The 22,041-nt window shown below is 45.5% G+C and overlaps 1 protein-coding gene across 5 annotated transcripts in view; it reads right to left on the bottom strand.

The window, feature by feature from the left end:
- COL7A1 (collagen type VII alpha 1 chain) overlaps window positions 1–22,041 on the bottom strand; it is a 103,140-nt gene that overhangs the window by 5,087 nt on the left and 76,012 nt on the right. For 4 of the 5 annotated variants that reach the window (XM_081900925.1, XM_081900928.1, XM_081900927.1 and 1 more), the window contains 35 exons: window positions 20,601–20,636; window positions 19,124–19,159; window positions 18,782–18,826; window positions 18,436–18,468; window positions 18,132–18,194; window positions 17,985–18,020; window positions 17,505–17,585; window positions 16,919–16,987; window positions 16,487–16,522; window positions 15,687–15,728; window positions 15,546–15,590; window positions 15,319–15,363; window positions 14,587–14,622; window positions 13,747–13,806; window positions 13,030–13,155; window positions 12,588–12,659; window positions 12,348–12,383; window positions 11,715–11,774; window positions 11,054–11,098; window positions 10,916–10,951; window positions 9,946–9,981; window positions 9,197–9,253; window positions 8,910–8,981; window positions 8,317–8,388; window positions 7,700–7,735; window positions 7,525–7,605; window positions 6,309–6,362; window positions 5,586–5,639; window positions 5,434–5,496; window positions 4,836–4,898; window positions 4,025–4,141; window positions 3,639–3,716; window positions 2,103–2,156; window positions 1,562–1,610; window positions 940–972 (listed from right to left, as the gene is read on the bottom strand). In XM_081900925.1, the coding sequence (XP_081757051.1) occupies window positions 940–972; window positions 1,562–1,610; window positions 2,103–2,156; window positions 3,639–3,716; window positions 4,025–4,141; window positions 4,836–4,898; window positions 5,434–5,496; window positions 5,586–5,639; window positions 6,309–6,362; window positions 7,525–7,605; window positions 7,700–7,735; window positions 8,317–8,388; window positions 8,910–8,981; window positions 9,197–9,253; window positions 9,946–9,981; window positions 10,916–10,951; window positions 11,054–11,098; window positions 11,715–11,774; window positions 12,348–12,383; window positions 12,588–12,659; window positions 13,030–13,155; window positions 13,747–13,806; window positions 14,587–14,622; window positions 15,319–15,363; window positions 15,546–15,590; window positions 15,687–15,728; window positions 16,487–16,522; window positions 16,919–16,987; window positions 17,505–17,585; window positions 17,985–18,020; window positions 18,132–18,194; window positions 18,436–18,468; window positions 18,782–18,826; window positions 19,124–19,159; window positions 20,601–20,636 (1,957 nt within the window). Of the gene's footprint in view, window positions 1–939; window positions 973–1,561; window positions 1,611–2,102; window positions 2,157–3,638; window positions 3,717–4,024; window positions 4,142–4,835; window positions 4,899–5,433; window positions 5,497–5,585; window positions 5,640–6,308; window positions 6,363–7,524; window positions 7,606–7,699; window positions 7,736–8,316; window positions 8,389–8,909; window positions 8,982–9,196; window positions 9,254–9,945; window positions 9,982–10,915; window positions 10,952–11,053; window positions 11,099–11,714; window positions 11,775–12,347; window positions 12,384–12,587; window positions 12,660–13,029; window positions 13,156–13,746; window positions 13,807–14,586; window positions 14,623–15,318; window positions 15,364–15,545; window positions 15,591–15,686; window positions 15,729–16,486; window positions 16,523–16,918; window positions 16,988–17,504; window positions 17,586–17,984; window positions 18,021–18,131; window positions 18,195–18,435; window positions 18,469–18,781; window positions 18,827–19,123; window positions 19,160–20,331; window positions 20,368–20,600; window positions 20,637–22,041 lie in introns of all 5 variants that reach the window. The other variant, XM_081900926.1, reaches the window with a different exon arrangement.

Genomic DNA, 22,041 nt, shown 5'->3' with positions numbered 1-22,041 from the left:
TCCAATTCTGACCACAAGCTCCTGAGCACAGGTGACTGAGGCATGTTGCCCTGCTTCAGAGCCTCCCACCCCTGGTGCTGGCACTTCTGGGGATGCTTTTTATATGCATGCTATTGAGACTCCCTGTGCTGTTGAGATCCTCATGGTCTCCCAACACCCCTCCAAAATTCTTCCTCAGCCTGTATTCCTCTGTTTCCTCTCCCCGCACACACCATTCTCCCTTGAGAACAAAGAGGAAGATAATTTGTGCTAGGTTTTCCCAAAGCTTTGCTGCTCATTTCACTATGTTCCCATTCAAGCATCAAACTCAGCACTATAACACTATAACCCATTTCCAGATGCTGCCATTGAACAGCTTGCTAAAATGGAGGCGATTGGAAAGTTCTGCCCTGTATTGTTCCCCCCCCCCCAAAATGAATATGATAGTGCTATGAAACACTCACATTACAGGTCACTAATACTTTGATATTTACAAAATATAGCTGGAAAAGCGCTAATTAATAAATTGATTAAAAACACAAATGGGGTGATAAAAACAGTGCCCATTACAAAGGATGTAGGGAGCTGATGAAGCCTGCTGCATACCTGGAAGCACAAACCATATTCCTGTATCCATGAGGTGCAGGATGCTGCTCTTTACTGCTGACTGGCCGGAGCAGCTGGCATGGTGGGGTGGTGCTGAGGAGCTGCCCTCCTGACAGCAGCACTGCTGCTGCTTCCCTGGAAGGTGCTGGGGTGGGGCTAGGCAGCTGCCACTGGTGCCCCCCCACACCCCAAACTTGCTGCCGTTCTGCCCCACCCCATTCTGGTACAAGGCAGCAACGCAGTTGTGGAGAGGGCAGGTCCTTGGCAGCGTCCCACCATGCCAGTCGCTCCTGCTGGCTGGGATTTTGATTACAGCAAAGAGGAACCTGATCCATCAGAAACAAATATACTCACGTCGATCAGGAGGGGAGAACTGGCCTCCACAAGCTGAAATGAGAAATAGGCGATTAATTCATCCAGGTACCCAGTTTGGGGTCTCAGGCACTGAAGGCCAAACTACATGCTATGTGGAAGATTTGAAAGCAACCGAAACATAGCCATGGGGTGAGGGACTGTCAATTTCTTTGGCAGCAGCAAGTGGGAGGAAGTGGAATTTAACCTGCCTTTCCCCCTGTGCAACTTATTCCCCTGCAAAAAAACCCCTGGAGGTGGATTTTGATTGACACAACAGCACTTGAGGGAAGAGTTGAACACCCCACAACCCCCATGCCTACTGCATCTCCCACCTACCCACAACTGCAGTTCAATTAAAAAAAGAAGGCAGCAGCAGATAATCCAGTCCCAGATCTTTTGCACAACAAGTTGGCTCGGACAGAACACTCCCGAAGGGACAGCCTGAGAAATACATGGGTACCTATCACCATGGAACAAGTATGTTTCAGGCCCAGTTAGGGTACCTGTGAAACTAGGAGGAGGAGGACACTCAAGAGAGACAGAATAAGGTGGAAGAGTCAAGGGAGAAAACAGCAGGATGGAGGTGCAGGTGGCCAAAGGCTAGTGGCGGGTGGAGCCTTACCACAGTGCTGACTCATCTCCTGCCTGACAAACAGACGGATCTCTTCTTCCTGCAGAGGGGACAGTGCGTAGCATGATGAGTTCTATTACCCCTACATGAGTCTCCCATGGCTGATGCAGCAATGTGAGATATACACAGGGAATGTTAAGAGTGCAAACTTCTGTTGCCTAAAGACATTCCAGCACAAGAGCAGAGTCAAAATGGATGAAGCAGCAGGGAGCAAGTTTAAAGTGAGGTTACCAGATTTTTTTCCAATGAATCTGGGGACACTTTTCAACTTCAGTAGGAATGATAGGATTTTGTCAGGGGACTGATTTGTAAATCCGGGGACTGTCCCTGGGAAACGGGGACATCTGGTAACCTTAGTTTAAAGGAAATCAGGACCAAGAATTTGACTGAATTTGACTTCCTGCTAAAGGATGAAACTTGGCTGCATTAATCGCCATTGGCCACTATAGGACTAGCAATATTGAAATGGCCATCCCATCCCAGAGTTTTTATTCAGAGTGTCATGCCAGAGAACTTAGGTCTCTCTCCTCACCGTCATTCCAGGATCCCCCTTCTCTCCTCGGATGCCATCAAGCCCTGGACTTCCCTGTCAACAAAAAACAAAGGAATTCAGCAAGTTGATGACAGAAGACAATACACTATAATGCTAAGAAACTTACTCGATTTCTGGAAGATCTGCAATATAAGCTAGAGAAGGTGCTCAGTGTCAGAAGCAGGAAGCTTCTGAATATGAATTGCTGGGAATGAAGAGCAGGAGGAGACTGCTACAGTGCTCATATCCTGCCATTGTGAGAAGATAACGTAAGCCTTTGGCCCTTACTTAGCCCAGGTGAGCTGCACATCATTCAGAACCTATGGCCCTAATTAGCCATTTTCTGCCACCTGCTCTACACCTGCTAACAGCAGCACTGCTTTCCAAAGCAAGCGGCTCTGCAAGTGCCGCCAATCAACTGACTGCCAACCCCCGCAAGTGCTATGCCTTTTACCTGCAAAGTCTGATTTCAAATGGTGCAGGCAAAGGAAAACATGTCACCGGACACCATTGTGATGTCAGGTGACCAACAGAGGTGCTCCTCCCCGCCAATCTGGCATATAAGGGTGTGGGCGGTGAGGATCCAGTCTGCCAGCTAGTTTCGGATCTCTACTGCTGAGAATACAGCCTAGAGAGCAAGGGTATCCAAGGATCCTACGGCTGAAAGAAAATGCATCTGGCTGATAGCCAGAGATTTCCTCGCTCCCTTCCCTTTCCTCCCCGCTGTGCCTAATATTTTTTTCTTTCCTGTATCCTCCTTGCAGCAAGCCAAAGTACCCACCACAAACTCCTTCCACCTATGGTTCTCAACTCCTCTACAGAACTTGCTCCTTTGCCTGACCCTGTCCAGTCTTGGCCTGCTCAGTGTGTGGCTCCTTCCCCAGCCTTCCTAGTGATCCCTGGGAAACTTCTACACTGGGGCTCCATCAGTTGGGCATTGTTGCTGCTGTTGTCTGGAGCCCGTCGGTTTCATTTTATTGGCTTGGAGATACTAGTGTGACCAAAGTAACTACTGATCCTGAAATAGTTTTTTATGTGTTCTTTTATCAAAGCACTTACAAGTTGCCAGTCCAAATTAAAACTGAGGTTTCATGAAGACATGTAGAAAATATATATAAAGGTGCAGCATTGTGAGAGGCTGAAATGAGCTTCCTGTCAAATTGAGTTTTCTCACTTTGCCAGAAGACTTGAGATACGATGAGGTTTCTGTTCTAGGGTTGTGGCTTAAACACACAGAGAGATAGATTTTGGTGGCAGATTTTAAAGCCCAGCCAGATGAAATCTCCAGTGAAATTTGGAGTAAGTGTGTGTGTGTTTTGTGCAGAAAGGACTTACCAGTTCTGCAATCCCACAGGCCCCTGGACAACCTAGCTCAATAGCTCAAACTCTCTGCAGAGTGGCCTGTGCACCTTGGGTAAATCTGAATAACACCAAACCAGAACTGATGGAATTCCTTCACCTTACTTTATTTCAAAGTAAATGAAGCATCCTGCCAGCAAGCCTTCTCCAAAGGGACTTACAGACATATTTACAAACCTGCTCCCCTCTTTCTCCTGACAGACCTGGGACTCCACGGGCTCCTACAACGGACTCTCCTGGTGGCCCTCTCTCACCCTAAAATGGGGAAATCAAACACACCAAGACCATTGCTTTATTTTTTAGCACTTCTTGCATTGCCTCTCCAGCTCAGAAGTTATGTGGCCCTTTAAAAAGAAGAAGGGACAGCAGGTTTGGGGGGGACACGGGGCCTCCAGATCATCACTATTTTGTGGGAGGGATTCAAGCGCAAAACCAGAGATTTAGATTTGCACAAATGAAGCAGATCAAAGCCCTAGTGCAACAAATCAACCATTTTTTATTTTTTTAAAAAAGCACAGACATTTGGCTTTCAGGAAAGTGGTGTGGAAATTATGGGCACTTACCTTCTGCCCTTGAATCCCTTCTGGGCCTTTGGGGCCAATGCTGCCAGGGGGTCCAGGGGGCCCTGGTGGTCCATCACTGCCCCTGGGTCCTGGAGAGCCAATAATGCCTGGAGCACCCTATGAAATAAGGAACAGAGGGTAAGAATAGGAACATGGTATCCCTAACCTGCAAACAAAACTGATTGCCCCTTGCTTCTGCATAAGGCCAATATTATGCAATGCTGACATGGACTAAAATAGTTCAAATAGTAAGATGATTTTCTCCATGCCTTCAAAAACAAAAGGCACTTCACCGATAGGAGGATTCCAGTGTTATCACAGCTGCTTACAGCCCTTAACAACAGTGTTCTTTCTATCAGATGGGATGCATTTATCAGGTGCCTACTGCACGTTGTAGTATACTGGCCCACTGTTCATTTTCATTTGATGCCAATACCATTCCTTCTGGGTTATGGAGCAATTCTTTTTGCCTTCGTCATGTGCTTGAATGAAATATGTCTACCATAGTTCTATGTAGACAATGTGATTCCTGTTTCACACGCCACACTTTTTATGGAAAGGGCCTTGCAATTTTTGACGGAAGCAGCTTTGCTTAGCAATTAATGAGGTTTCACAAGCGTCATCCTCAAAGTTGCCCAGCAGACACACAGAAGATGAAGCACATGTCCGAAGGCATCACATGCACATCCGAAGGCCAGAGCACAGAAAAGGGACATGCAGGGATGCTCTCAAATTCTTCAGCAGTCTGAGACTACCTTTGATCCTGATGAAACCAGAAAGCTCACCACTTTCCAGGGAAATGACAACATACCCTGTCCCCCTTTTCTCCTTGGTCTCCTTTGGACCCCTGTTGGCCATCAAATCCTCTGTCGCCCTAATAACAAAAAACATATTGATCAAGTATATAACTTAAGTGGACTTTTTAGATGTGTCTGTAAGAGTAAGCATTTCATAAAGACCACCCCCCCAAAAGAAAAACCAGACCCAAGAACACATAATAATAATAGTAATAATAATAATAGTAGTAGTAGTAATAATAATAATAATAATAATAATAATAGTAGTAGTAATAATAATAATAATAATTTATTTATACCCCGCCCATCTGGCTTGGCCTCCCTAGCCACTCTGGGCGGCTTTCAACAAATCAATTAAAATACAGTAATGCATCAAACATTAAAAGCTTCCCTAAACAGGGCTGCCTTCAGATATCTTCTAAAAGTCTGGTAGTAGTTGTTCTCTTTGACATCTGGTGGGAGGGTGTTCCACAGGGCGGGTGCCACTACCGACAAGGTCCTCTGCCTGGTTCCCATCCTTGGTACTTCCATCTTGCTGGGATGCAGCTTCATATTACTGGCCATCCTCCAGCCCAACTAACTGAGTCCACATAAATATTCTCTAGTCCATACCTTGGGTCCAATGAGGCCTTCTTTCCCGGGGATTCCTGGGGTTCCAGGCAGGCCCACCTCACCCTAGGAAAAGAAAGCACAAGGTAGGCTGACCTCTCTAAACACATGTCTTGCCACACACTGCTTCATTGGCATGCGCTGGGAACACTTACAGGGTCACCCTTCCTTCCGGCAAGTCCCATTCGGCCTGGCAGGCCTGGCTCTCCCTAGAAGAGACGGAGGGTCCAATAGTGAGAAAGGACACAAGAGAAGGAAATGCTGGGTGCTAGCACAGCAGTGTGATCACACACTCTTCATAGGAAGAGCAGTTGCTCTCTTGGACAGAGGTGGGCAACCTTTTTGCCCTCAAGGGCAACAAGAAGTGATGGGCAGGCACAGTGGTGGGCAGGGACATAAGAACAATCACACACACCCACACACCCTCTCCTGCTGCTGTACTGTCACACATCTCTCTCACACACAGCCACATGCTACACATGTACGCAGAATGATCTCAGCTGCATCAGGGTTGCTGGAGAAAGGGGAGGCTAAAGACTTGAATACCTAGTGATCCTGATGCAGCAGTGGTTGCTACCCCTGTGCTGCTGACAGCAGTGCAGGGACAGCAATCCTTTTGAGGCTGGGATCGCTGAGGAACAGGAACAGCAACCCTTCCCCCCCCCCATTGCTCAGCTGATTGGAGTTTCTGTGCAGTTACACATACAGATTCTGTGTCTGCCCAAAGCAATGTTTTGAAAACTTCTAGTGCTTTAGAGAGGGGGGGTGGAATCCCCTTGCACTAGCGCTAATCCTTACACTGGCATTTTTATTTATTTAAGTACCACCCAATGTGTCATAATGCAAAAAGGGGGGGGGGACCAAAGTTTGGCACTTACTTTCTCCCCCTTATCTCCATCCTGGCCACAGGCTCCTTTCATCCCTCGGTCCCCCTAAAACAGGTAGAAGAGAAATAGAACACCACAAATGAGTCTTAATCCATTTTTATAGTACTGTTCAGTGTACACAGTTCATTGCCATTCTTTACAAAAAATTATTAGGATTTTAGAATACATTTCCTGACCCCGTCCAGACAAAACAACAGCAAGCCCATTGGTGACAAGAGCATGATAACCATCTGGTGAAATGGACCAGGATGAATAATACAGAATTTCCCAATAAGCTGCATGATTGAGGAATGATTTGAACATGGATCTCCCACATCCAATCCAAGGTTTTTACCCACTGTGCCAGGCCAGCAAGGGATGTATTCTGCCAATATAATCCAAGGATCTTCACATCTATTTCTGATGAGCTACAGAGGCAGCTTTTACATGCAATCATTGATTACAAGATGAAGAAACATTTTCTTGATAATACAAGCAGTCTCGGGCTATAAGAAGCTGCAACACACCCAACAACCACCACAAAATCTGAATTTTCCCTTTGATAGTTCTCAAGTATATTGAAATAGCTTTGCCAGAGAGGTTCAGCTCCACTCTGTTTTGTGACGGGGCTCACATAGTACCGTATTTTTTGCACCATAGGGCGCACCGGACCATAGGGCGCATCCAATTTTTTGGGGGGGGGAAATAAAGGGGAAAAAATTATTTCCCCCCCAGGCGTGGGGCTGGGGCGGGGGAAGCTCGAGCTTCCCCCGACCCCAGCCCCCAAACAGGCAAGTCTCCGCAAGCAGCAAACAGGCAAGTCTCAACGCGCGCAGGCTTCAGCATGCAGGCAAGTTTCCGCAAGCAGCGGGAGCGCTCCTGCTGCTTGCGGAGAGGTCCGCGAAGCCTGGGCACGCTGAGCTCAGCGCGTGCAGGCTTCAGCATGCAGGCAAGTCTCCGCAAGCAGCGGGAGCGCTCCCGCTGCTTGCGGAGAGGTGTGCGAAGCCTGGAGAGCGTGAGGGGTCGGTGCGCACCGACCTCTCTCACTCTCCAGGCTTCAGAGAAAGCCTGCATTCGCACCATAGGACACACACACATTTCCCCTTCATTTTTGGAGGGGAAAAAGTGCGTCCTATGGTGCGAAAAATACGGTACTTCCTTCTCTGGAAAGTATCTCTCGGGATGACAGGGAGAAACACAAAAGAAAGCAAATCACGCCATGCCACACCTTTGGACCTCGCATCCCAAAAGGACCCATGTCTCCTTTCTCCCCTCTGGTGCCTGGGATGCCATCCTTCCCGGGTTGGCCCTGGAGGGATAAAGAGGAAGGCAAGTCACTGTGAATCTCAGCCTGTGATCTGCATAAGACAGAGCAGAAAAAGCAGCAAAGGACAAGTCCTCACCGGCTCTCCTGGTTCTCCTGAGGCACCAACTTCTCCCTGTGCAAATAAACAATATGGAAATGCTTAATACAAAGGTGAGAAGTCAAGTGGGCAGGTATGCTAAAGAAGAAACCTGCACACAGATCTGCATACAATAAAGATCAAAGGCTGGGAGATGTCCATTTCAGCTTCACAATCTAAATTAAAACTTTTGCTGGTCTCAATGAGAGTCTCTAAAAACAATGAAGACTACAAAAGGGCATCATTCTGCTGACATCTTTGAACTTTCTAACATGCACAGGCCACTCCAGAATGGCAGCCTTCTTGCTAGCAGAAGTTTCAAAGTACCTGCAATGATACTTGAAAAGAAGACGAGATCACATCGATATCCAACTGCTGTCAACCAGCCATATTACCAATACTTTAGATTGCAACCTCTGAGTACGGCCATGTTATATTTTTAGACATGAAACCTGCGGGGTCATTTGTGCAGTCGTCTTTAAGAATGCAGGTGTCTCCTAAACCCACCCTAAATGAAAAAGCATTCTTCACACCCAACATCCCCACCAGTCAAACGGTGTCATTCTTGAAGTCATATAGGACAACAGTAATCAGTGAACTATGAGATAACCTCTTACCTTCTGCCCACCAGGACCACGTGCTCCTGGGAATCCTGCTGACCCCTTCTCTCCCTGCTCACCTCTCGCTCCCTATAGGTTATAAAAGTGAACGTTAAAGAAAAATATGGGCAACAGAGAAAAGAAGTTGGTTGTCCCATCCTGGTGCTGAAGGGACAAAAATCACTTTACAAAATTACTATAGGCCAAAGCCAGAGTTTAGGAGTCATGTGTTCAACTTCTTCCTAGCCAAGATCAGACAAGCTTCCTCCCTGTTGGAACTTGGTGAAGACATTTTTATTTCAGGAAGCACTTTAAGCTTTCTGAAGTTATGGTTAATTTTAAGTGATTGTACCGTTATTATATCTTTTGGTAACCTTATTGTACACCAGTTAGAATTTAGAATTTGAACCTACTTCTTTCAGCCTGCCTTGCTGATGTCCTAGTAGTGTTTTGCAGCCCCCCCCAAACCCCCTACCACTTGTTCTGAGTTGGCGACTTTATGATCTGTGTAAAATATGGCCCCATATCTGCTCATTGCCTTCAGACACAGGTATACAACCCCAACCCAATGCAAGTCATGTATGCAGGTACCCAGGGATTTGCTCTGGTACCTTCTCTCCAGAGATGCCTTGGTCTCCTTTGTCACCTTTGTCACCTTCCATCCCTTTTAGGCCACGGTCTCCCTAGAAAAGGATGGGAAAGAGGGATTATCAGTAAATAACCAGCAGTGCAGTCGGATGAGAACAAATGGTATATGATATGATATTGGGTGAAACATCAACAGGTACAAGGAAAGAAAACTAGTTGAAAGGACTAGGGATGCAGACTTCAGTGCCACATGCTCCCCACCACCACCACATGGTAGAGGTTTCTTTATATATAAAGCCAAGACACTTACTGGCTCCCCTTTGTTCCCCCGAGCACCTGGTGGGCCCTCCACAACGGCAGTGTCACCCTGCAATTGAGAGAAAGCAATTGCCAATCAGATCATATGCCTGCATCCCCCACTCCTGTTGGTCATGCGAGCAACAATCACTTTCTCCTGGGCTAATTCAAATTTTCAGTCCAGACCGCATCAACAAAAGCAAAATCCAAGGCACAAACCCAGGAGAGAGCACTAGCTTACTTCATAGCTACAAAATGATTAGAGCAATTGCAAGGTCAGGAAAAAAAACTTGCAGTTTAGGGGTAACGCCACATGCCGCTAACTATACCAATATTGGAAGTTGCCTTATTGTGTGTCAGAACATGGCTGTATCCAGTTCAGTATGGTCTATAACGAAAGGCAGGTGGTCTCTTTTGGGCAGGAGTTTCTTTCTCAGCCCTACCTGGGGCTTGTACCTGTTACCTTTTGCATGTAAAGAATATGCTCTACCTCTCAGCTACAGCCTTCCCCATACACACACCACCTGACTCTCTATAAGCAGAGCTACTGCAGGTATGTGGGTGGAAGCTCATCAGTGAATGCCCTGATATCTTCTTTTCCAAGGCCAGACTAATGTGCATCAGGCGGAAACATGGTGTTTGCAGAAGTAGCTTTGCCAGCAGGGATGTGTTTTCTTCCTTCCTTGCTTTGAAGGGTTTGGGCTTGGAATCCCACAAGGTTGCGTTCAGTCATCACAATCCTGCCACAGACGGAGCTCTCACCTTGTCTCCCTTCAGCCCCATGAGCCCAACATCTCCCTAGGAGAGAAGAAAGTAAAGGTGAAAATAAGTCTGTTGAATTCATCATTCTCAAGATTCCAGTCTCACTCAGGTTATTTTCTACTCCTCAGACTAGGCCAACTGCAAACATATTTGGAGAATTGTCAATATAATTTCAAATATTTATAATATTGAAGGGAGCGAGACTTTGTGCTGGCCATCAGGCAATGGCTTTTCCACCTGCCTTGCCCCACCTTCCAGCCCTAGGAACCTTCTGAACCATGTTGCCACCACGGACATGTGGTGTCTTTTGATGAACTGACTGGAAGATTATGAGTCCTGGGGGTGTGGAGAGCTTAGTTTGTTTTTGGTTGCTAGTTTGTTCATGTTAATATTGTTTTGTGGATTATGAGTGCTGTAGGGCTTTGTGAATTTTATGGTACGACTTTTGTTGTGGATGTGTTGTTTAGCTTATTGTTTTAGTCATTTTGTTAATAGCGTTTTATAGAATGCGGTTGCTTTCCTGACGATTTGTAAATGTTTTGCTGATAATTTGTTAATCATACTATATGATTCATGTTGTTTTTGTGATGTTCTCTTATTCTTATTTATAGTTTGTGAGCCACTTAGTGATTTATGTGAGTAAAAAGCAAAATATAAATATAATAAATAAAAATTTACAGAATACGCTAAAAAAGCTAGCCATTTTCATTGCCTCAAGTCACTTAGAGGTTGATGCTCAGTCTCTGCAATATAAGTTTCCCTTTGCTCATAAGCCCAAGAGTGGAGACACTAGGAGACAAATAATCTGATTTAGCCTTCCTTCAGTGGCCCCGATCCAGAGTTTCATTCCTAAAAACATTGCTATTTCAATGGTCAGCAGGAAGGAAGGGATGACATGAAGGCAGCCTTTACCTCATTCATTTCCCTCTTACAATTCCCCAGCCCAGCCCACAAAAAAGTCTTTACTTACTTTGTCACCTCTCTCCCCTCTGTTTCCTGGAGGCCCCTAAAGACAAAACAGAAGGGAGGTCATTTCAGAATGACAACCAACTCTTATGATCAGGTTTGAGGAAGCAGAGAAAGAATGAAGGGGAGTCAAGATATTTACAGCAGGCCCGCGATCTCCTTCCATCCCTGGGCGACCATCTTCACCCTGAGGAGAAAAAAAGCAGAGAAGGGCATTGAAGCAGATCAAAGGAAAGAGCACAGGGTGGGGAAGAGGTTGCGGTTGTCGCTGTAGACTGAACCTTACGCGAGAACAACACTCAGCAAGCAGATGAATCCTGAAGATGCCACATCAAAGTTAAGCTAAGGCAGGGGCAGCCAGCATGACATCCTCCAGAGGTTGTTGGAAACCAACTCCCACCAGACCCAGCCAACATGGCCAGTGTTCAGGTATGATGGGACTTGTAGTCAAGCAACATATGGAGGTTGCCAAACTGGCAACCCATGAGCTAAGGCGATCTTCAGAAAATATCGAAGTACGGGTTCTGCTTGGGTTTCTAAAGGTTTATTCTACAGAAAGACAAAATGGTGCCAGTAGTTTTTGTTGCCTGATGGCCATGAATATCTGTTCCTCCTCCTCATGGAAACCAGAAACTAAAAGGTTGCTACGGACTTTTCCTTCAAACAGTGTAAAATCCCAACTGCTCTGTCTCTGTTTGCTGCTTGTCTGATACAGTTAGACTGCCACAGCTATATATTTAGGTGACCTGATTCCACCCCACAAGTTTTGTTCTAAGTCTGAGAAGCAGAATCAAGATACATACCCGGGGTCCTGGATCTCCTCGCTCGCCTCTAGCACCTGGCTGCCCAATACCTATGGCCCCCTAAAAAACATAAAAATAAAAAAATGAGGAAAATGAAAATCCATCCTCTTGCTATGTGCAACCTTTTCTCAATAAATTTAAGGAGCCAGCAACTCAGCAAAGCTTTGCATTTATTTAAAGATCCTCAAACTTTGTCAGAATATTTCTAAGGAAAAAATAGGCTTGATATAACTTAATAAGGTATTAAAGTTATTTATTTTTTTAAAAAAACAATTCTCTGAATAATGCAAAAAACTAAGTCTCATAAGTGCAGCAGTTCATTGGTTTTTCTTTTTTTGGTTTATATAGTGTGATATTGGGCAGAAACAAACTTCCTGCAAGATCTTAAACTGAGAGTATCTGATCTGAGACAATAGGGGCTAAAACCTGCCTTTCTTACACTAGAAACTGATATATATTTTTTAGATTTCTTAATCAGTTGCCAGATTCTACCAAATTCTACGCACCAAGATTCATAAGGACCAGCAGCCCTGAGCAACAGCACACTGTACAAATTAAGCAGGTGGGGCCATGTATGGATCGCCATCTTTTTTTCAGAGCTTCTGGAGGCTACTGGGCACAATCAGGGCTTACCTTGTCACCTTTCACTCCTGGAATGCCTTGGGTACCCTATAATAAAAAAGTGATGGGGAAGGGGGGGGGAGGAAAAAAAACCAGGTTAATATTGCAGCACCCACACAGGAATACACACCTGGAACACTGTGGCACATGGGATAGGATCCAGCTAGAATGCATCTGTCTGTCTGTCTGTCTGTCTATCTATCTATCTATGCAATCCTCACCATACACCCACATTGACAATGCTGTACATACCGCTGGTCCTTGTGGTCCAGGTGGACCTGGAGGTCCTGCAGTGCCCTCCCTTCCAGGAAAGCCAGTCTGACCCTGGTAAGGAAAACAGCTGTCACTGCAAAAGCTTTTATTAAGCTGGGCTAGAACAATCCATCCTTTTCAGTGAACCCAAATCCAGAACCACATGATGTCCCTCTTCGTTTAGAACCAGGCTGGGTTGCTCAAAGGCTACAAGCAAGCCCAAATAAACTAGGACAATTTTCATTGCTGTGGACAACTTCAGAATCACATGCCAATCCTGGGGCACCTATCAAAGCATCCGACAAAAGAATAATTTTCAGTCATGGAACAGCTACACACCTGAAGCTCCTTGTGGCTCCTAAAGACTACCCTTAATTTATCTTGACAACAAAGGAAGGAAGAGCATTGGAGTTTGAAGGGTGGTGGCGGTGACCTCCCTTACCCTCTCTCCTGGAGGACCTGGAAGGCCAGCTGGTCCGCTTTCTCCTCTCAGACCTGGCTGGCCTGGAATCCCAGCTGCGCCTGGTGAACCTGGAGGTCCTGGGGGTCCAGGCAAGCCAGGGTCTCCCTGAAAAGAAACCACATGACATTATGTCAGATCCAGAAATAGGTAATCCTTATGGCCACGCCCCCTTCTTCCCCCACCCCAAACATCTGACAACCATTTTCACCACAAATTCATAAAAGAAGTGGCAAAGTATGAGGCTTGCACTCATAGTTTTATTATTATTATTCTAACCTTTCGAATATACCTAGACAATAGAACTGAATAGATTATGTGCCTTTGGAATATCTTTTTTGTCTGGCTAAAACTCAAAGGAACAGAAACTCAGGCTTAGTGTATAGTACTGAATGAAGCAATTTCCAAATTTACAATCTCAGCTATGGAACATTAACATTCCTCCATATTTGGTTCCGTATTCTAAGATATAGTACTTTGATGTTACTTTTTCCTGGTTCTGATTTGCAAACCGTTAGAAGAATAGCAAAGTTTCTTCAGCAGGAGCTGTCCACCAAAGGCAGTGCTGAAATAGTTTGAAGAGGCTTATGCATCCTGAGGCTAAAGCTGTGTAAAGGAGCAAAATGGGGGGCAGGGAACATGAACATTTCTGAAAAGCTGCATACCATGGGGTCACAGAAGTAACAGGAAAGGGATTACCTTTAATCCTGGAGGTCCAGTTTGCCCAGGAGGTCCCTGTTGGCCAATCCCAAGTGAACCCTGAATGATGCAGATGAAAGAAAAAGCAATTGTGTGTCTAGATAATGAATAAATATTAAGATCTGGTTGCTTATGTCCCAATGGACTGCACTGAGAGCGCAAATGGTGGGTGGTTAGCTCACATGGAAGGGATGGCATAATTTAGTTCATTATCAGATGGCTCACTGACTGGGAAGCAAGCTGATGTCATGGTCCCTACCTTGGGGTCCCAGTGTCAATCTCAGGTGGATGTAGATGGTGTATTAGCTGTCCCCCTTGAAGGGGATCCCTCAGCACTTACTTCTACACTGTCCTGGGATGAGGATGTGGTTCTCCTATCATCTCCAGTGTCTGAGGTTGAGTCACCTGCAGCTTCTCCTGTTCCCCAACCACACAGAGCCATGCGACTGCAGAATAGCTACAGGCCTTTTAAAGGCTGCTCACAGCTCTTCCAAGGGGATAGAACCCAAGATGACTCTGGGCTCTGGTTGAGACAACAACGTCCCTAACTCAGCAGGCTCAGTGGGGACTGGACTGGACTGGGCAAACTTCCTCTGTGGGCTGCAAACTGGACAAGAACAGAATAGTTCAGATGAAATATAACATGGATGCTCTCAGTCCCCATTGATCAGCACCATTCCGACTGCTACTGAGTTCCTAGCCACTAACAGATACTTGGGACAATGCAGAGTTAGGAACATGTAAGAATATTGTACATGGACAATGAAAGCACATTGTCCTTTAAGATTTGGACTTTAACCAACAAAAGCTTCAACAAAACACATGAGAACCACTGTATACCTTTTCTCCCTTGATTCCAGATGATCCTTTGGCTCCCTATTAAAATCCAAAAGCAGAAAAATGGCAAAAGGTGTTAGATGCATTGCTAAGAGCGATGCTAAGGTGGCAGGAGAGAAAAGAATGTGGCAACATATTTCAAATATAAAAAAGGCAGTATAAAAGAGACGGGGTGAGGGAATCGGCCATCATATCCTCTGAGGATAGGCAGAAAGATGTTAGCAAGTAATGGGCAGATTTTGTTAAGCGTTAGTAACCATTGAACTAGTTGCTTGGGTATGTTATAGACTGAGTTCTGTTTTGGGGGTTTTAAAGAAAAGGTTGCCCAGTTTTGTTGGTACTGGGTATCCTCCCCAGGGTATTGCACTACATTAGGAATAACCACTCTAAAAATAAACTCATTTCAATCTATCACACTTTACAAGGTCTATTTTTCACCTATCCAGGACTTGCCTCAGGTTCTTTTGTCACTACCTAGCCTGTCCACATATTTTCACCTAGGATTGTGTTGCTTCATGAATATCAGGCAGCTATGTTTCTACACACACACACACACACACACACACGTTCAATCGTTCACCCTAGGAGGTTGCCTCCCTAGGGAAACAGGCACCCCATTTTAGCAAATCAGATGATGCATGGTTACTCTTCCAGCACCCAAGTCACATTCATTGGACAGGGGTCCCTCCTTGCAGTGGTAGCTTGATCAAGCATTTCATTTTACACAGTACGTACATCTTCTCCAGGATCTCCAGGATCTCCTTGATTCCCAGGTTCACCCTAGCATGGAGAAAGGAAAGTTATCTAGAAGTATCTACACTGAAAATGAGCCAAGGCTTCAAGGGCTTCCATGAAGTCCTCAGCTTCCAGAGAGAAAGAGAGAGAGACAGACAGACAGACAGACACAGACACAGACTCAGAGAGAGTACACCAAGGCTCCTTCCTGGAAATCTGTTTCTCACCTTTTCTCCTCGAGGGCCTGGAATGCCTCGATCACCTTTGGGACCCTGTAAAATAGAAAGATCAGCATTGATACCTGGCTTGGGAAACAAGAGTCTGAGAAACAGAAATGGAAAAAAAAGTAATAAGAAAGGCCAACGCACCGGTTTTCCAAAAATTTCCCCATCAAAGTCACCTGGTGAACCCTAAAACAGATAATGTGGATTATCAGTACTGCTGAAGCTTCCCTTCAAATCCAGTCAACCTTCCCATCGCACCCTCAAAAGCTGGTATTCTCTTCTCCCTACACTTCCAGAAAGTAAGTGGCAGGCACATTTGTTTTATCTGACTGAATTTACTTCCCTCTTTAGATTCCATGAAGATTATGGAACACAGAGAGAGTATGCTCCTTTTTCAGTCTTGCTGGAAATTTTTTGAAACAGAAGAGCCATAGCTCACGGCGCTAGTGAACAGGCAGCACAGTTCTGACAAGTTATGGCATCCAAGTTCCATGATACAGTTTGAAAGCTCTATATGAGGTCACCACTATGCGGAAGCTCAGCAGGTCTGGATCAGTGGCTGGATGGGCCACCACCTGCGAACCAGACAAACATGACCTTGGATTGCATGACAGAAGTACAGTTAGCTATAAGTGTAAGAAAATATAAAATAAATAAATTAGCATTGATCTGACCCACTGCAGACACCACCACTTTTCAAGGGGTAATATTTGTATGGCAAGCAGATTTCGAGTCATAATCCTGAAACTGCTTCTACAATCCTCACTGAGCTGCCAAAGGACCCAGGTCTGTTGTATTTCTGTCAACTTGTGCCACCAGAATGCATCATACTGTTGTTCAGTACACTGTACCAGGCGGGCCCAAGACATTTTGGCATCAGAGGTCACCCCCAAATTGGTGCCCCTCACCTTGTTCTCTGTACTGTTTTCCTGTTTTTAGCTTACCTTTTCGCCTTTTGCTCCAGGAGGCCCCACAACACTCTATAGACAGTCAGGGAGAAAGAGAGATGGATGCTTAACGGCAAAGTGAGACAATCACCTTTATTGGTAATTTTAATTTAACGTTCTTGCTGTTTTGTAAGCTGCTTTGAAGTTTTACTAGAATTGAATGGTATATTGGATTTCATTAAATAAAATAAAACAAAACAGAGACAATGTTCATTGTAAAAAAATTATAATTGTCTTTTTTTTTTAGTTTGCAAGTTACCTTGAGTGCTTCCAAGTGCAGTGGTAAAAATATTTTAAACAAATAACTATTAGAAACAATGTATATTTGGGAAATTCAGCCAGTATTTACTAGAACAAAAATATTTAGTAGAACAAATGAGAGAAAGATAAAGCATATGCTCCAGAAAAAAGAAGAAGATTGTTACTCACTTGTCCTGGGAGCCCAGCATCCCCGGGTTCTCCTTTGGGTCCGGCAGGTCCTGCTGGTCCTGGGACACCCTGAAAAGCAGTTAATAACATGTAAGACTTTAGGTAGGCTCCCTTGCCCCACAATGACAATGCAACTCTATGCATATTTACTTGGAAGCAAGTCTCATTGTGTAAAATGTTTCTTACTGCCCTGGGCTGTGCAATCAGGATTACAGCTAGCGATTCTCAAATGCTTGGGAGCAGTTGCTTCTTTGAAGAGGAGGACTTCACATAAAAGGTGACCTCTTTGACCATAAAGTATGACTACTGTAATTCATTTTCAAACCACTGCCCTGTCTTGAATTCAGCTTCAAAAATGGCTAACTTGACCCTATCCAAAAATGCGATAGAGTTAGGTGGCTTAGAATATTTTTTCTGGTCTGCATATGATGCCACAGAGGTATTAAGAATGCAAAGTCTTCTGTAACCAAACCTTGATTGCACAGGCAAGGCCAGATCATGTAAGTTGAGTCTTGGTGTCTTGCCCAGTCTTGAAAAGAATCACAGTTTAGATAGGAAGCTTACAACCTCACACTGCAGGCCATACCATTTTCCCAGGCAGTCCAGGTTCCCCGTCTTTCCCTGGCACTCCATCCCTTCCTGGCACACCTAGCTTCCCAGGTTCACCCTAAGACATGGAGAGAAAACAGCTGGAATTAGTGCCTGCACTTGTCTGTACACAGGGGACAACAGAGGCAATATATTTTGCAATGAAATCATTCCATATTGTTTTGGACAAACAGGTTTGCTCGGAGGGCACGGTGGCCAGGGAACCAGTTGCATATTGGGTGTGTTCGGATAAGTGGGCAACGAGAATGAATCCCACCACACAGGAAGAGGAGAATTGGTTAGTGAAGCTGCTCTTTGTCAAAAAGACAAACACAAGGGCATTAGGCCTGAAATGTACCAATGGGGATTCAACTCAAGCAGGCACCAAAGCCTGAATCATTGAAGAACGACCATTGGTTGCGTAAAGTGGCATGGCGTGTGGAGGAGTCTGTTGGCATATGGTGCAAAGCAAGCTTACCACTTGTCCTGGCAACCCTGGAGGGCCCTGTTGACCCTGAAAATAAACGCAAACAAGAAGCATCAATAAACATGAAGGAGGAGACATGAACTTCCCAATCTAATTCTCCAATAGCTCTGAAGCTAGGGAAACATATTGGTCACGTACTGCAGGTCCCGGTGGTCCTACTGATCCTGGGAGTCCAACATTCCCCTGGAGACCCGGTAAACCCTGCAATGAAGAGATGAGAAAGCTCTGATCAAACTTACACTCAGCCGGACCAATGGTACTGAATTCCCAACTAACAGGGCTTTTCAAGAAACACTGAGATATCAACAGTCAGAAAGGAAAGGTCAAACTCACGAGAAGCACTTTGGCAATGAGCAAAGGCCCTGAAATGACATCTATTAGGTTAGGAGACTAGGAACCAGAAGGAAAGCTGTGCTGGGGAGGGAAGGCTAGAGGTACTTACTCGGATACTGGAGCCAGGCTCTCCTGCATCGCCCTGTAAATAGGAAGAATAAAATGCAACAACTCACTATTATGAATCTGTGTCGGTCAGATACGTAAGTTTTAATTGCTTCATTTTCTGCAAAGAAGAGTGTGGACTAACCACCTGGCATAATAGGATTCCAATGCCATTTTCTTTTTAGAAAACAGAGTTCTCCATGGGAATTCAGAGATGTGTTTGTGGTGTTCCCCACAGGCCATGGTGAAGGCTGGGAGTGTAAGCCTCCAGCTGTCACTGGTTTGGGTAGAAAGTAGTTCTAAAAGCTCTATCATTCTTTGGCTTCTTGGTGATCAAATCAGATACATACCTTTATTCCAGGTGGACCTTGAGCGCCTGGAGGGCCAATGGGACCCTGAAAAGAAAAAAGGCAATTGTTTTCAGTAACCAAAGCACAACAAGGTTGATACTGAATGAAGGAAGCAACTATTGCCATAAATCTCTTGTGCAATACTTCATATTCTGTCTCCGATCAAGTCGGAGGTAGTGTCTCCTGTCAGAACTTAGCCTACTAGATAATGGAACAATCCAGACTGCACACACTACATATCCTTACCCCAAACACTGAGGACCCTTATTTTTCTATGCATGGTTGGCTAAGTGGATTTTAGGATGCAATAACATCTCATGGAAAAAAGCCAGTTTTACTTACAGGAGGGCCTGGTGGTCCAGTATCTCCCTGGTTACCCTGAAATGAATGAAGAAACATAATCAGTACTGCAAATGGAGCACTGAAACCAAAGCTCAGTATATGAACTTCTCTTCCTGGAGAGCTCTCCACTTTGGGACAGTTCAGAGATATTTTCACCATTGAATTTCCAAAATGCAATCAAGCTTCTTCATGCTCGCAGACACTCAGGGAAAGGATTGTGTGAACTGGCAGGACACAGTACATTTCCCAGTGATTCTCCACAAACCACACCTGTACTTTTTTGGGTGTTGCAATGACTGTGTAAGTTCCTGTGAAGCATACTTGTATACTTGCACACCTCCAGTTCACAAAATAAATTTATTTGTACACATCACATGTCTCAAATGGTTCACAGGGACAGGAAAAACAACCTCTATATTATTGGGGTGAGGGAGGAAAGCCTGAGGCAGAGAGATGGTCGTTTGGTCTACTGCAGAGATCTTTAGCCCCTGCCTAGGGGTCTGACCTGACCCTCCAAGCACTTTTGATGCCACCTGTAAGGTCCCACTTATTTTAGTAGTGGCAGCAAAAAGCGGGGGGGAGGGGCGACAAATAAAGTCAACACAGCTCAGCTCCTGGATGCAGAAGCAAATGACTCCTTCACTTGTCACCAGATGTATCATTTGATGAGCAGGGAGTGGGTGGTAACCCTCCTTCCTCAGCTTATATGCACAGGTCACCTAAGAAGAGCTGTGAGTCCTTTGAGTGGCCACACCCACCACTGATACACAGATGCTAAAGGGTTGGCTAAGGATGAATATGGTCCTCAGGCCAAAAAAACATGGTTAGCCACTCCTGGTCTACAATCACCCAGTGACCTCACGGTTTAATTGCTATTAGAGCTGTGGACTCTCCCTCATGCATTTACTCCAACAACATCAACAATGGTTTACAAATATTAACTGCAAGCTTCATTATCTTGAACCCCCATTCAACAGGTACAGAGAGAGGTTAAAGTGGCTTCATTCTTTCTGGACCCAGGCCTCTGCTTTGACCGCTCTGCCAACGACTTCCCCCTGCCCCGACCTTCTCCCCTACAAAGCTTATAGTGCAATGTGAAGACGAAAACACTCCACAGACAACTGTTAGCAAGAGGCATATTGCTACATGCAAGGTGAGGGGCAAGTGAAATACAGCAAGCAGGTGGGAGAAGCAAAGGGAGCACCTACCGGTCTGCCCAGAACTCCGGGGAAGCCTGGCAAGCCCTGCAAAGATCCAATTCAAATATCCAGAGAGTTAGCAAGACCCAGAGCAATCCCTCAAGCAAGCCTTGCTTGGCCCTTGTCTTATCTCACAACACAATGCCAAGGCAGAGGTGCTCCTACCGCACTAGAGACAGACAGTCAGACAGAGGAGAGACAGGCAGCGAACAAGCGGAGGAAGCCAACCACAGCCAATGACTCAGGTCAGCTGAGGCCTACCAAGAAAGGTTACTTACAGCTGGGCCGGAGGGCCCTCTAACACCCTGCAGGCCCTGGATGGGAGGGAATGACACAGAAAACAGACACACATGAACCAGCAATATAAAGCACTCCAACAAAGGGGACAGGCTGTCCTCTGAATGGCCTGGAAACATACAGCGGTACCTTGGAAGTCGAACGGAATCTGTTCCGGAAGTCCGTTCGACTTCAAAAGCATTTGGGGACCAAGGCTCCTGCAGCCAATCAAAAGCTGTGTCAGACTTTTGGGTTCCAAAGAACGTTCACAAACTGGAACACTCACTTCCAGGTTTGTGGCGTTCAGGAGCCAAAACATTCAAATTGCAAGGCGTTTGGGTTCCAAGGTACGACTGTAATTTTTTTTGGGGGGGGGCGGGAGATTTGAGGCTGCTATCCTGTTTCCTCTTGGCTGTCTGAAGTGCTGAGTTCTGTCCCAAAAGGGAGCTCCCCTGCACAAAGAAGCTCTACTGAGGCAGATTTAAGGCTATGGCCTATGTGAACACCACACAGTCCATTCCACTGGGGCTCCTTAGGCCTTAAGAGGACATGACATCACAAGACAGTGTGCGGAAGCTTCCAGTCATTTGTCTGGATGCTTGAATGCTTCTGAACATTCTTATGGAGCAGGGCTGCTCCACTCAGTAGAAGAACAGGGCTGAACTGTTGAACAACCCTCACTGCAGGTTTTGGAGAATAGGAAGCTCCTTCAGTTGAGTCCTCTTCCGTAGGATGATGGCCTGCAAGGGACAGCATCGATGGAAGGTGGATTCCTGCAAAAACCCACTGTGTTCTCAAGACAACAGGGTGGGGGGGGAGTGTCCTAGAAATGGTTTGTTACATTAGCGTAGAACACTCAACACAAAAGGCAAAGCACGTTATTACTGTGGGGAAGGAAGGAGGCACACAGCAAAACAGAGATGGATTCCAACCAGGTGTGAAAGGAAAATGTATTATGAAGAGAATCCTCTATCCCCACGATATCTCTTCTCCTTGAATCTCACCCTTGCTTTCTGCTGCTGGTAAAGCACTGTCTGCCCCACAAGCAGAAGGATCACCCCCTGCCCATCACCACTCAGGGCTCCTAGTGCCCCAGGGATTCTACCCAGACTCCATGGGTCAGAGTGAGGAGCATCACAAGTGCCCAGCCTAGCAGACACTACTATTATCAATATGTAAAGGGGAAAATAAGAGCAACTTATACATTTTGAAAAACTGAAGAAAAAAATCTCTTTGGAGATCTGGTACAATTATGTCTGGACTATGACGCTAGCACAGATGCTAATAAAGTGGAGAAAAGGTAACATGAAGTACTTCTACAATGGATGACTTTGTGGAACAAGGCTACTACTGCAGCTTCATAGCTTGTAGTAACCAACAATCTGGCCAGATAAAACCACCAGCTACATAGACAACCTCTGGAAGAACATATTCAGATGGACA

The sequence above is a fragment of the Podarcis melisellensis genome, assembly GCF_964234715.1.
Source record: "Podarcis melisellensis genome assembly, chromosome: 2".
NCBI lineage: Eukaryota > Metazoa > Chordata > Lepidosauria > Squamata > Lacertidae > Podarcis > Podarcis melisellensis.
The sequence above is the reverse complement of the archived record's forward strand: the minus strand, read 5'-3'. Positions and strand labels throughout refer to the sequence as shown.